We start from the raw sequence: 14,859 nt of genomic DNA on the forward strand, positions 1-14,859 counted from the left end.
GGAGAAGGTATCTAGACTGGATTACTCGAGCGGACAACTCGAGCTGATGAGGGTCAACGTACCCGTAGCATTGCTTTCCGGCTTAGCTGGTGGTGCTCCCCGCCTAAAATATGTGTGACTAAAATCCTTCGCCGGGTGACAAACACCTCGGCTATCTCAAAGAAGGTGGACTATGTCAAGCAAATCCCCAATTTAAATTCAAGAAGACTCAAAGGGGTGCAAGAAAAGACAGTTTATATGTACAGTTCAACAATATCAAAGAGGTAAAAAAATGCACAAATAGCACATTAGGCCCAAATAGATCACATTATATACAAAGATTAATAAAGCCAAATAAAAATAATATACAAGCTCGAATTCTTGGGGTTTCCCCAGCAGAGTCACCAGGGCTGTCACACCCCTTTTATACCCCCCAAAAAGATATGTATTATGGCTTGTTGTGGGTTAAAGAGTTTTTTCAATTAAAGTGATAAATTTATGTAGGGATTATTTTATTTACAGAGTCGCCACTTGGAATTGATTTTTTGGGTGTTCCAAGTCACCTTTTATTTGAATCCCTAGTCAAAGGAAGGTTTGACTCTATTATTATTGGTCTGCGAAAATAAAGTCCGGGTAAGGAATTCTATTGACCGGGGAGAAGGTGTAAAGTATTTTCCGAGTCTCGTGGTTCTAACACAGTCGCTTTATTGACTACATTTGGCTTGAATTAATTTTGGATAAGCTGTGATTTATTAGTTTTCATGCTTTATCTATCCATTTTTAATTATTAAAATATGGAATTATCTTTGAAACGAATCACGTGTGTGAATCCGTTTTGCTTATTGTGCCAAAATCATGTCACGCGTACGTGTACACAATTAATAACATTTTATTATATTAAGATTGTTTTGATCAAAGTTGCGCGAACACATACTTCGGTTTTAATTTTAAAAATTATAATTATGCCACGCGAAGGTATACATAATCGCGATAAACTAATTAAAAGCGTGCCTAAAGCACTCTAACGATGTTCATTATTCTTCCTAAACTTTGAGATTATTGTGAGGTCATGAATTATGGAATTACTTGTGGAAGAAGTGTATGATTTTAGATATTTGAATAAATAAACTATCATATACCAATACCCTATAGCCCAACAATTGAAGCCCAAACTTATTAGGGTCCAAATCTTTCCAACTTTAAAGTAAGCTTGAATACCATATTTCTAGAAACATAATTAAGCGTATAACTTTTAAGGACTAATTTATATTATTATTTATAACATTTAAAGGCAAATAAATAAAATCACATGAAATAAGATAAAAAGAACAGAGGAAAGAATAAACCTTTAATGTAAAATTTTCAATTAAATGAGTCTTCAAGAACAGGTACAATAACTCAGACGAACGCCGAACAAGCATAAGCGAAGAAGAACATCAAAGCTAGTGAATGGAGCTCCAACGGAATTCTCAACCTCGACTATTGACTCCACTGTTTGGCGTGTGAAAATGGATGTTTTGAAGTATTTTTTGTTGGGTTTTGGGTGATGACTTGCTGGATTTTTTGAAAGAAAGACGAAGAAAGAATCACACGAGTAGAAATTTTCTTAGCGTAAAACAACAAAAACAATTTCTCTCAATTCCCTCCTCTCTTCTTTTTTTCTCTTTCTCCTATTCCTTTCTTTTTTCCTTTCTCTCCTATTTATAGAAAATTTTCGGAATTTTTCAGATTTAGTTTTTAGTTTTTTTTTTTTTTAATTAAAAAGAAATCTCACTTCTCATTTTTCTTCTTTTTTAAAAAAGATAATTCCCCACTTTCCTTTACTTTTATTTTTTAATTTCCCATTTTTTTACATTTATTATATTTAAATTCTCACTTTTTTTACTTTTCTTTTTTTATTTCTCACTTTTGTTACTTTTCTTTTTTTATTTTCCACTTATTTTACTTTTTTTTTTATTTTTCACTTATTTTACTTTTCTTTTATTTCAGCTACCTTTACTTTATTTTTTAATTCCAACTTTCTTTTACTTTTTATTTTTTAAATTTCCACATTCTTTTACTTTTATTTTTTAAAATTTTTCACTTTCTTTTACTTTTTTATTAAACAAACAAATTTCCACCTACTTTTACTTTTACTTTTTTATTCCATACTTTTAATTTTCCAATTATTTTATTCCCATCCGAAAATTTAAAAAAATATTTAGTTTTTTTGTTTTTTTTTAAATTATTTTATTTTAAAATAAATATAAAAAATAAAAATAATACTAATATTAATAATTTGACATTTTAAATTATTTTTAATTCTTACCCTATATAAAAAAAATATAACAAAGCTAAAAAATATATATTAAATTTCTACAAATATTTACATAGTAGAAGATGGTAAAAATTCAAATATTGTTCAAAATTAGGTGCTCACAGCTGCCTCTCTTTGCTTGAAAACATGAAGCGTTTTCAGGCAAAGACTAGGTGAGTCATGTGACTAATTTTTGACCAAACTGTTATTCAAAAAAAAAAAGAAATAAAAGATAGGGTGCAACCGAGTCCTGATTTTGAATAGCCTACATATCCGGGTTATAGGGGAATCAGGTCATGTGTAGTTCAAGGAGAATGGTGGAATGATGAGTTGAGGAGTCGAGTGAGGTTCCGTCGAGGCTCCGGTCCGCGGTCCTGCTATTATAAAAAAGAAACTAAACAAGCCCATCAGCTATGAGTTACAAGATTCCTATCTATGAGTATTCTGAAACTTGATCTTGAGTCTTGACTGGTTCTTCATATAGACTCTGATCTAAACCTTGATGCTCGCTAGTTGTAGGTGCTAGTTCATTGTTCTATAGATTCTTCTAATCAAAATGGGACTCCAATGCTCATAGTTTCAGTCATGTTTTGAGCATTCCATATCTTTTCAACTACTTTTGCATTTTGGATTCACCTATTTTTTCTTTTCTTTTATTCTGAATTGAGACTTATTCCATAGTTTTTGTTTTTCCTTCTTCGTGTACAATCATTCGATTTTCTCATTTGTATACGGTCGAAATCTGGCATGTCAGATTTCATAGGCACATGGAGCTGCCTTGAGAGTAAGCTCGTAATAGACCAGGCTCGAGCTCAATGGCAGAGTATGGAGCATGAAGATCAAAGTGCTCGCTGAAGATCGAGACAAAGCATGACCGACTTCAAGTAAGGCATAACGGAACGACGAGATATTAGCAACCGACCGAAGATCTCGGCGAAAATCCCGGAATAGATCGAATCAAGCGGTTATTGACGCCAATCATGGGAGTTGTTTTCGTTATTAGAATTGTATCTTATTTAGGATTCCTCTACTATATAAAGAGGGACCCCATTCATTTGTAAGGGGGATTGATTGACTGATAAATATATACATAAACGCTACTCTCTATTTCACTTACTATCCATTACTGTTCATCATTGTTTACTTTTTGTTCTTCACGGTTCTTGTTACCCAACCTCGAGGCTATCTCGAATCGAGGTCGAAAACACTGCTAGAACACTGGTTTGATTTATTTTACTATTCAGATTATCTATTCAATTCCTTATTTATCAATTGGTATTGGATTAAATCATGTATCCCTAAAACCACTAAATAAGTTTAATTGTTACTCCAATCTCTGGGTAAATAGTTTGGCGCCCACCGTGGGGCTAAGGATAATAGTAACTTTTTAGTACTGATTCTGGTGAAACACACTATTCTACGCTTGTTCTTGTCAAGTATCTTTGCTTTCAGGTTAAAATATGTCAAACTCACAAAACGCATCCACCCCTGGTGACAATGGCCTCGGATTCCATGGTGAAAACAAAAATGTGATCGCTCCAGGAATCGAAGTGCCACATGCTAATCACGGGGGAGCACCGATTGCCAGCCCCGTCAATGTCAGTTCGCACGTTGCTCTAAATACGGACCTAGGCGCAGATCTCAATGGGAGTGTATGCAGAGAAGGCCGATCTAGTGTCCAAGGAACACAGGGTAGAGGAGATGAGGGAGTCAGTCTCCAAGTAATATTTGAGATGCTTCAGGGTCAGCAAGCCGCTATTGCTCAGTTACAAAATCAACATAGAGCTCCGAATAGGGTCAAGCCAGAAATTACTCGCTGTACCGAGCCAGTACCGGAGAGGCCGAATGGTAACAAATCGGGGACTGATCCTGCGATAATTAAAATGATGGAGGAGCTTACCAAAAGAATTGAATCAGGGGAGAAGAGAATCGAAGCCAACAATAAAAAAAATAGAGACATACAACTCTCGAGTTGATCAGATACCGGGGGCACCGCCAATCTTGAAAGGGATGGATTCAAAGAAGTTTGTACAAAAACCCTTTCCTCAAAGTGCGGCTCCGAAGCCTATTCCAAATAAGTTTCGTATGCTAGACATACCCAAATATAATGGTACCACAGATTCCAACGAGCATGTTACTTCATATACATGCGCCATCAAGGGTAACGATTTAGAGGACGATGAAATCGAATCTGTGCTGTTGAAAAAATTCGGAGAGACCCCTTCAAAGGGAGCAATGATTTGGTATCACAACCTGCCACCAAATTCCATCGACTCATTTGCTATGTTAGCATATTTTTTCGTAAAGGTACACGCCGGGGCCATAAAGGTTGCAACGAGGAAATCAGACCTTTTCAAGGTAAGACAAAAGGATAATGAAATATTGAGGGAGTTCGTGTCTCGATTTCAAATGGAGCGCATGGAGTTGCCACCGGTCACAGATGATTGGGCCGTTCAAGCTTTCACCCAAGGGTTGAACGAGTGGAGCTCGATAGCATCACGTCAATTGAAATAAAATTTGATCGAATATCCAGCTGTAACTTGGGTAGATGCGCACAATCGATACCAATCGAAGATCAGGGTCGAGGACGATTAATTGGGAACACCTTCCGGTTCAGCACATCCAAACAGGTCGGCAGTTAAAAACTAGAGGGACGTTGATAGGGAGCCAAGGTCAAACAGAGACCGATATCAACCATATACCGCAGATCGAAGGAACAATAAGGATAATGGTCCAGTACGCAATTCCGCTCGGAACGATCGAAGAAGTGATCGAGGACATAATTTTCGGGGACTTATGAGCAAGAGTGGTTTTGACAAGTACGATGATCCCAGAGAAGCACCTCGTTATCGGAATATAACTTTAGCATTGATGCATCAGGCATTGTATCGGCAATCGGAAGGATCAAAGATATTAGGTGGCCCAGACCCATACAAATTGATCCTTCTCAAAGAAACCCAAATTTGATATGCAAGTATCATGGAACGCATGGGCATAAAATCGAGGATTGCAGGCAATTAAGGGAGGAGGTAGCCCGTCTATTCAATGAGGGCCACCTTCGAGAGTTCCTCAGCGATCGAGCCAAGAATCATTTCAGAGAAAGAGATGCAAATAGGAAAAATGAACAGGAGGAACCCCAACATGTCATTCATATGATCGTCGGTGGGGTCGATATTCCACAGGGACCCGTATTCAAACACACTAAGGTATCAATCACTAGGGAAAAACGAACCTGAGATTATGTGCCCGAAAGCACTTTATCATTCAACGACGAAGAAGCAAAAGGCATTTCTCAGCCCCACAACGATGCTCTAGTAATTTATATCTTATTAAATAAAGTTCAAGTTAAGCGTGTTTTAGTGGATCCAGGTAGCTCAGCGAATATCATCCGATCGAGGGTCGTGGAGCAGCTCAGCCTACAAAATCAAATCATGCCTGCAGCTCGGGTCCTAAATGGCTTCAATATAGCCAATGAAACAACTAAAGGGGAGATTATTCTACCGGTGAACGTGATTGGAACCATTCAAGATACTAAGTTCCACGTGATCGAGGGCGACATGAGGTACAATGCCCTGCTCAGAAGGCCTTGGATCCACAATATAAGAGCAGTCCCTTCGACTCTTCACCAAATGATAAAATTTTTGACATCAGACGGTGTAAAAAAGGTATACGGGGAGTAGCATGCTGCAAAGGAAATGTTTGTAGTCGATGAGGTAACACCGATATCGACACTATCAACCTCGGAAAGGTCGAGCATCAAAGATAAACAGGAAGTCAAATAGCAATCACAGCCACCAGCCTCGACAGAATCAGGGAAGCAAGAGATAGAAAAAGAAGAGGAGGATTTTCTGACCCCTCGAACTTTTGTTATTCCCGAAGATACTGACGCCACCAAATCAACGGTCGAAGAGTTGGAACAGGTTATATTGATCGAGTACCTGCCCGAGCGAAAGGTATACCTGGGAATGGGATTAACCCCCGAACTCAGGAAAAACCTTATTCAATTTGTTGTTGATAATATAGATTATTTTGCTTGGTCCCATTTAGATATGACATGGATTCCACCTGAGGTAACGACACATCGGCTAAGCCTGGACCCTAGATTCAAACCGGTGAAGCAAAAGAGAAGACCCAAGTCTGAAGTAAAGCACATATTCATAAAGGACGAGGTAACTAAACTTCTCAAAATAGGATCCATTCGGGAGGTGAATTATCCCGAATGGTTAGCCAATGTAGTTGTAGTCCCTAAAAAGGGGATAAAATTAGAATGTGTGTAGATTATAAGGATTTAAACAAGGCGTGCCCCAAAGATTCTTTTCCACTGCCTAACATTGATCGCATGATCGATGCCACGGCCGGCCACGAGATCCTTACTTTTCTCGATGCCTATTCCGGGTACAATCAAATCTAAATAAACCTGGAAGACCAAGAAATAACTTTGTTTATCACTAAGTATGGAACATATTGTTATAATGTAATGCCTTTCGGGCTAAAAAATGCAGGAGCTACTTACCAACGCCTAGTGAATAAAATGTTCGAAGAACAAATAGGTAAATCAATGGAGGTTTATATTGATGATATGCTAGTTAAGTCCCTGTGCGCAGAGGACCATTTGGCTCATTTGCAGGAAACGTTCGAGATTTTAAGGAAATACAACATGAAGCTCAACCCTGAGAAATGTGCTTTCGGGGTTGGTTCGGGAAAGTTCCTTGGCTTCATGGTATCGAATCGGGGGATCGAGATCAACCCCGATAAAATCAAGACCATCGAAGACATCGTCGTCGTGGATAGTTTAAAAGCGGTACAAAGGCTAACTGGACGGATAACTGCCTTAGGCCGATTTATTTCGAGGTCATCAGATCGGAGCCACAGATTTTTCTCTTTACTCAAAAAGAAGAACGATTTTGCCTGGACCCCGGAATGCCAACAGGCATTGGAAGAGTTGAAGCGATACCCCATCGAGAACAATACTGCTTCACACTCCAAAGGCAGATGAGAAGCTTTATTTGTACTTGGCAGTATAGGAAATCGCGATAAGTGGTATCCTAGTTCGAGAAGAGAAAGGTACGCAATTTCCCGTTTATTATGTAAGTCGGGCCTTAGGAGAAGCAGAAACTAGATATCCACACTTAGAAAAATTGGCACTTGCACTGATAAGCGCCTCTAGGAAGTTAAGACCATACTTTCAATGTCACCCAGTATGCATGTTAACCACTTACCCACTTCGTAATATTTTGCACAAGCCCAAACTGCCGGGCCGATTGGCCAAATGGGCCGTCGAACTCAGTGGGTACGATATCGAATATCAACCTCGGACGGGCATCAAGTCTCAAATTTTAGCGGACTTCATGGCCGATTTCAAGCCAACTCTCGTACCCGAAGTTGAAAAGGAACTCTTGTTAAAATCGGGTACATCATCGGGGGTATGGACCCTTTTCACATACGGTGCTTCAAATGTGAAGGGGTCTGGGCTAGGCATCGTTTTGAAGCCGCCCACGGGTAGCACTATTAGGAAATCTATCAAAACTTCTAGGTTGACTAACAATGACGCCGAATACGAGGCCATGATTGCAGGTCTCGAGCTAGCTAAAAGCTTGGGGGCAGAAGCCATTGAAGCCAAGTGTGACTCTTTACTAGTGGTGAACCAAGTAAACAAAACCTTCGAAGTTTGAGAGGATAGAATGCAAAGGTATTTGGACAAGCTGCAGGTAACTTTGCACCGTTTCAAGGGATGGACTTTACAGCATGTACCTCGAGAACAAAACAGTGAGGCCGATGCACTTGCAAACCTGGGGTCATCGGTCGAGGAAGATGAGATCAGCTCGAGGACTGTCGTTTAACTCTCGAGATCTGTGATCGAGGAAGGTCATGTTGAGATAAACTCTACAAGCTTAACCTGGGATTGGAGGAATAAATATATTGAATACTTGAAGAATGGAAAGCTCCCATCGGACCCTAAAAAGTCGAGAAACCTACGAACCAAAGCTGCTCGATTCACATTGGCTGAAGGTGGAACATTATACAGAAGAACATTCGATGGACCATTAGCAGTGTGCTTAGGACTAGGAGGCACCGATTATGTTTTACGAGAGGTCCATGAAGGCACTTGGGGGAACCACTCCGGCGCCGAATCACTGATTCACAAAATCATTAGAGCAGGATACTACTGGGATAGCATGGAAAAAGATACTAAGGAGTTTGTTCGAAAATGTGATAAATGTCAAAGGTTTGCACCGATGATCCATCAGCCCGGATAACAACCTCATTCAGTCATATCCTCATGGTCATTCATGAAATGGGGGATGGATATCGTCGGCCCTCTTTCATGGGCCCCAGGTAAAGCTAATTTCATTTTATTTATGACTGACTGTTTCTCTAAATGGGTGGAAGCACAGGCGTTCGAGAAAGTGAGAGAAAAAGAGGTTATAGACTTCATCTGGGATCACATCGTGTGTCGATTTGGGATACCCGCAGAAATAGTATGCGATAATGGTAAACAATTTATTAGCAGTAAAGTGACGAAGTTTCTCGAAGACCATAAAATAAAAAGGATATTGTCAACACTGTATTACCCTAGTGGGAACGGACAGGCCGAATCGACGAACAAGACTATCATCCAAAAACTGAAGAAAAGGTTGAACGAAGCTAAAGGGAAGTGGAGAGAAATTCTACCCGAAGTCCTTTGGGCATATCGAACAACATCGAAGTACAGTATAGGGGCAACTCCATTTTCCTTAGTATATGGCTCTGAAGCTTTGATTCCAGTTGAAGTCGGAGAACCCAGCGCCAGGTTTTGACATGTAACAGAGGAATCGAACCACGAGGCTATGAATACTAGCCTTAAATTATTAGATAAAAAACGAGAAGCGACACTCGTTCGAATGGTTGTACAAAAGTAACGAATCAAAAGGTACTACAATAGAAGAACCAACCTTCGCCACTTCAGGGTCGGGGACTTAGTCCTAAGGAAGGTCACCATCAACACTCGAGATCCTAATGAAGGGAAGCTCGGCCCGAATTGGGAAGGACTCTATCAAGTCCTCGATATAGTCAGAAAAGGGTCTTATAAACTCAGAACGATGGATGGCGAACCACTGCCAAGCAACTGGAACATATCACTTCTCAAATGATATTATTGTTAAGGTATGACTTTCTCCCTTCTTTCATTTATATGTATTCGACGCTAAATCATTGCAGGAGTTCGACCAAAGACATCGAGACCTCGGGTTTTAAAGTACGCGTTGCACTCTTTTTCCCTTAGATCGTTTTTTTATCTCAAATGGATTTTTCCGGCGAGGTTTTTAACGAGGTAACAATTATGTGCTACCTGAGGACAATTCAACAGTATCTAAGGCTTTTTTGCAATCAATCTCGAATACTGGAAGGCATCACCTTCGGATGTTGTATTCTCGAGAATAGTACTTCATGTCAAAGGGCCTCGATAGGGAAGCTTTGTAACGGGCCAAACGGTCAAGTGAACCGTGTCCATATAAATTAGTCGAGCCCCGATGGAAAAACATGTGCGCATGTATAAACTATTCAAAGAAGCATTCTCTCTTCATTTAAACATTTTGTGTCTCGAAGAAAATCCTCTACTATACAAACCTCATATTTATGATATTGTGAGAAACGGCTCAAGAGCCAAAGTGCAAATATACACTCGGGGACTACCATCGATGATAGGCATATTCGAGTTATCTAAACTCAAATTCATAAGACCTCAAAGAGGCACCCCACGATCTATAGGCCAAGGCCACCATTCTCGGGGACTGATATTTCAAACAAGTTCGAAATGTTATTGGGAAATAAGCCCAAGAGGCATAACCAAAGGCTACGGCCAAACTAGAGGCTACGACCAAAATACATACCCGAAGGCTACGGCCTAAATAACGCAGCTGGGAGACGTCCGAATTCCATAATAACGATAGGCCTTTAAATTCTCTAAAAAATCGGTTAAAAAAGGCTACCCTCGGTAAATAATCAAAAGGGCTTCAATAAAATCAGCCCTCGAAAAACCTTAAAAGGTATCAAATTATCTTTAAGACAAACGTGCTAAGGCACAAAAAGCAAAAGGGTTTTAACCGACATCGGACCCTCAAAAAAACCCAATGGATAAAAAATACATGCTAAGGCATAAAGAAATTTTTACTAAGTCTTTTAAGCCGAAATGGGGAAATAATAGCCGTCTTTTAGAGGCCATATGGGCCCAGCCTAAAAGGGCCTAAGGGCCAATACATTTAGAGTTCGAGACTTTGTTCTCACTAAACTCGGACCTAAGGGTTCCACTATTCCGAGTTCAAATAAAGTTGACTTAAATTTAGCTCAAGGATCCGTCATAAAACCTTAAGGGGTATGTTACTATAAGTTCGAAAATTACCCATTAAAACCTCGGGGACTCGCCCTTGCGTGTCTAAAAACCTAAGGGTTTGTTCTAAGTTCAAATTAGTGTTCATTCGATTACAAAGGCTGCAACAACAAAATTTTCGCAAGGCAAAAGCACAAAACACGTTTGAACATAAAACTCAGAAGACATTTAAAAGAAGTTTTTCTATTATATATAGGTAAAGAAGTTTATGTACAAGAGACCGATCAAGGTCTTACAAAAGGAGAAACTAAGTCCTAACTACGATCGGTTTTGACCTCTTCTCCTTCAGGTCCCTCATCGGATCCGCCTCGACTGCCTTCTTCATCATCGTCTTCGTCATCGAAGGAGGAAAGCTGCCTGGCTTTAGCTTTAAGCACCTTGGCTCGAGCTATCTCCTCTGAGAGGTCAAAACTTAGAGTATGGATTTCCTCGAGGGTTTCCCTCCTGGATTGACACTTTGCCAAGTCAATGATCCATTGCTCTCGGTCAGAAGCCTCCCTTAGCTGCATTTGAGCAGCCTCAGCATCGGCCCACTACATGGCAATGAACTTGTCCGCCATGACCTTTGTCTTCTCGATCTCCGCCTTGGCCTCAGCAAGCCCGATTTCAAGCTCCTCGATCCTCTTGTCTTGGGCTGAACTTTTCTCTTTGATTCCCCGAAGTTGAACCTCGGCCGATGACAGTTTGTCCAAGGTAGTTTCTTTTTTCGCAGCCAGGCGGTCCATATTCTCCTTCCACCGATCACAATCGGCCTTGACCTGATTGACTTCTCCCCGAAGCAGCTCGATCCTTTCAACCTTTTGCTGCAGCTGAGATAATGAAGTATTAGCCTCTACAGTTGGGTCGAGTCCATACTTTATCAAAAGGATGCTCAGCTGCTTATCTAGCTCGGCCTCTTCCTCACAAGCCTTGGCCAAATCAGCTTGAAGGTCCTTTATAGTTTCGTCTTTATGGCTGCAAAGAAGCTTCAGAGCGTTCCTCTCCTCCGAGACCTTTTGGAGCTCGATTTCACACTGGCTGAGGTCAGCTCGAAACTTGGAGAATGCCTATACAAAAAAGGAAAACACAAGTCAGATTTAGAGAAAAAAAAGAGTAAAGAAAAGAAGTGCAGTAAACTGATTCTTACCCGAGAAAAGAGACGTTGGGCCTCTTCTAAAAGAATAGAAGCGTCACTGATATCAGAGGCATCATCGACTCTAGTAAAGCAATCCCGAAAGGGATCCCCTACACTAGAGCCTCTGCCTATATCAGGGGTCTTCAACTCTCGAGCTTCCCTTAGTGCCTCCTCAAAAAAAGTCGGAAGAGAAGGAAAGTGACCTGCTGTCATGGTCTCGAGCAAGTTGCTCGGGATGCTCTGATCGATCTTCGGGGTCTCAGAACCGGCCCTGTCCGGTGTAGTTACAGTTGGCCGAGAAACGATATCGACCTCTGGTAATTCAGGATCCTCACCCGATTTCCTTTTGGAAGCCTCCTCGACACGAGGCTTGATTTTAGCAGTCGCCATCGGCTCAGAAGGTTTGGTGACCTCGACGGCTTTCCTAGATCGGACCGTCAGTGCCGAGGCATTTTCCTCTTCTTCCTCTTCTTCGTCTCTCAGTTTTTGGACCGAGTCCATCGTGAGAGCGATTACTTTCCTCCTCACCCTTCGATGTTTGGGCTTGGGGTCCTCGGACTGCGAGGCAGTTTTCCTTTTCTTGTCTTCCCTCGGCTTCGGAACCAGGGACTTGGTTATTTCCTCGCCACTTGAAGGCCTCAAAATGGCATCCTTGGTCAGGCCTGCATAAAAGAAAATTAGTGACGAATGAAGTATAAAAAGTGTTTCAGAACATGAAAAAGGAGATCCTTACCGTGGTTCTTGGCCTCCCATCTGCCCCTTGCCAAATCACGTCATTCGCGTTCGGCAAAAGTGGAAGTTAAGGCTAACTTCCGAACCCAATCTTCGAGGTCAGGTACCTCTTGAGGCATCCAAGGAATAGCTGCATGTCGAAAGGGGATATCAGACGATGTCGAAGAAGGTACGAAGAACAAAGTTTAAAAGATCACTTACGGTCGAAGTTCTACTCCTCAAGGAATGGTATCTTCTCTTCCGGGATAATGTCGCGGGTCCTCACCCATATAAAACGGCTCATCCAATCCCAATCCTTGTCCTCGTCGATGCTCGAGATCAAGGCCTTCGTTGCCCGGCATTGGGGCCTGATTAGTCCTCGATAGATTCGAGGCCGGTACAACCACATGAGGTGATTTAGAGTAAACTTTAGCCCCTCGTCCTTGCTAGAGAAGAAGCGCAGCATGATTACTATGCGCCATAGAGAGGGGTGGATTTGGCCGAGGGTGACCTGATATGTTTTACAGAGATCAATAATCACTAGGTCGAGGGGACCCAATGTGAAGGGGTAAGTGTAAACACTTAGGAACCCCTCCACATAAGCGGTGATGCTCTCTTCGGGAGCAGGAATTTGCACCACGACCTCGGGACCTCAGTTGCAATCCCTCTTCACGGCCTCGAGGTGGCTCTTCGTTATCGAGCACATGTACATCGACACATGCTCACATCGGCCTGGGATCGATGAAGGGTTTTCGACCTTGAAGTCGGATTTTAGAGTACACGGGCCGGGAACATACTCATGGGGAAGCGGCTCCACCAACGCCTTGCCGCCGGACGGCCGGGAAGAAGAGCAAGAAGCTTTCTCCTTCTGCGGTACGGTCTTTGAGGTTTTCGCCATTTGTATAAGTAAAGAAGAGCGAAGGAAGATGAAGAACTGGTGGTTTAGGTGCTAACGAAGGTGGCTCTACAGACGGCGAAAAGGAGGAGACGAAAAGAGTGAGAAGACTTAGAGGTTTGATTAGAGCAAAAGTAAAGTTTGATTTAATGAAGGAGCGGGTATTTATAGGCTCACGATGATGGTTTGGTGGCGCTAGTGGCCGACCGCTAACTGACATGCATTAATGATTTGGGGAACTCAACCGACGGGACGTTTCGATCACATCCGTCACTTACGTCATGAGGACGATGTCATGATCGAGGTTTCGAAAAATCAAGGCTCAAACCGTTTCTTATCATTTTATTCCAAGAAACGCGGGGACTATCTGTATACGGTCGAAATCGGGCATGTCAGATTTCATAGGCACAGGGAGCTGCCTCGAGAGTAAGCTTGTAATAGACTAGACTCAAGCTCAATGGCAGAGTATGGAGCATGAAGATCGAAGTGCTCGCTGAAGATCAAGACCAAGCATGACCGACTTCGAGTAAGGCATAATAACGGAATGGCGAGATATTAGCAACCGACCGAAGATCTCGGCGGAAATCCCGGAACAGATCGAATCAAGCGGTTATTGACGCCAATCATGGGAGTTGTTTTCGTTATTAGAATTGTACCTTATTTAGGATTCCTCTACTATATAAAGAGGGACCACATTCATTTGTAAGGGGGATTGATTGACTGATAAATATATACACAAACGCTACTCTCTATTTCACTTACTATCCATTACTATTCATCATTGTTTACTTTCTGTTCTTTACGGTTCTTGTTACCCAACCTCGAGGCCATCTCGAATCGACGTCGAAAATAATGTTAGAACACTGGTTTGATTTATTTTACTATTCAGATTATCTATTCAATTCCTTGTTTATCAATTGGTATTGGATTAAATCACGTATCCTTAAAACCACTAAATAATTTTAATTGTTACTCGAATTTCTGGGTAAACATCATTAAAAGAAATATTTAAAGAAATTAGTTCTTAAAAAGATTAATTTATAGCTTTGCATCTTGAAGAGTAAGAAGAGAAAACTTTAAATAAGAATAATACATGAATTATATTAAAAAATTTAAGGTACCTTACTAAATTTTGGCTTTAGGCCTTCGATTTTAGTGAGTAGGCCCTGATCTAACGGCCCATCTATCTAATAACTTGGATAAGAATGGATGAGTTGGTTGGGTGAGTGGTTTCCTACATGGAAGACCACCGATCAGTTTCCCTTACCAGCAATCTCCTCAATCAGAGCTCGTCGTACCGGACTTGCCTAGTGTGGTTTATATTTCCTGTGTGATCGCAGAGTGACTAGGTTACCTAGTGCGCACCCGAAGGGTAGCGGTTGCGGGATTCCCCGAGAATTTTTCAAAAAAAAAAAAAAAAAAAATTGGACACGAATTCTATCCATTAGATTTATTTTGCATCTCAATTTGCATTTGGTAGTAAGATTTTGTAGCTCGCG

At 41.1% G+C, this 14,859-nt stretch overlaps 1 protein-coding gene across 1 annotated transcript; it reads right to left on the bottom strand.

Moving 5' to 3' along the window:
* Positions 1-11,173: 11,173 nt before the first annotated feature.
* Positions 11,174-13,363, bottom strand: LOC138906308 (uncharacterized). The gene is made up of 3 exons (XM_070194842.1): positions 13,246-13,363; positions 11,767-12,416; positions 11,174-11,686 (listed from the first exon to the last, which is right to left on the bottom strand). The coding sequence occupies exons 1-3, from the start codon at positions 13,361-13,363 to the stop codon at positions 11,174-11,176; spliced, it is 1,281 nt and encodes a 426-aa protein (XP_070050943.1).
* Positions 13,364-14,859: the final 1,496 nt, after the last annotated feature.

Source organism: Nicotiana tomentosiformis, chromosome 2 (genome assembly GCF_000390325.3).
Source record: "Nicotiana tomentosiformis chromosome 2, ASM39032v3, whole genome shotgun sequence".
In the NCBI taxonomy this organism is placed as follows: domain Eukaryota; kingdom Viridiplantae; phylum Streptophyta; class Magnoliopsida; order Solanales; family Solanaceae; genus Nicotiana; species Nicotiana tomentosiformis.

Bases quoted from the DNA above. Each gene is read 5' to 3' on its own strand.
- LOC138906308 (XM_070194842.1), bottom strand. From the start codon at position 13,363: ATGGCGAAAACCTCAAAGACCGTACCGCAGAAGGAGAAAGCTTCTTGC. The intron at 12,417-13,245 runs GTACTCTAAAAT...TCTTTTATGCAG, and splicing joins TGAGTATGTTCCCGGCCCGT to GCCTGACCAAGGATGCCATT. The intron at 11,687-11,766 runs GTAAGAATCAGT...TTTTTTGTATAG, and splicing joins CCCAACGTCTCTTTTCTCGG to GCATTCTCCAAGTTTCGAGC.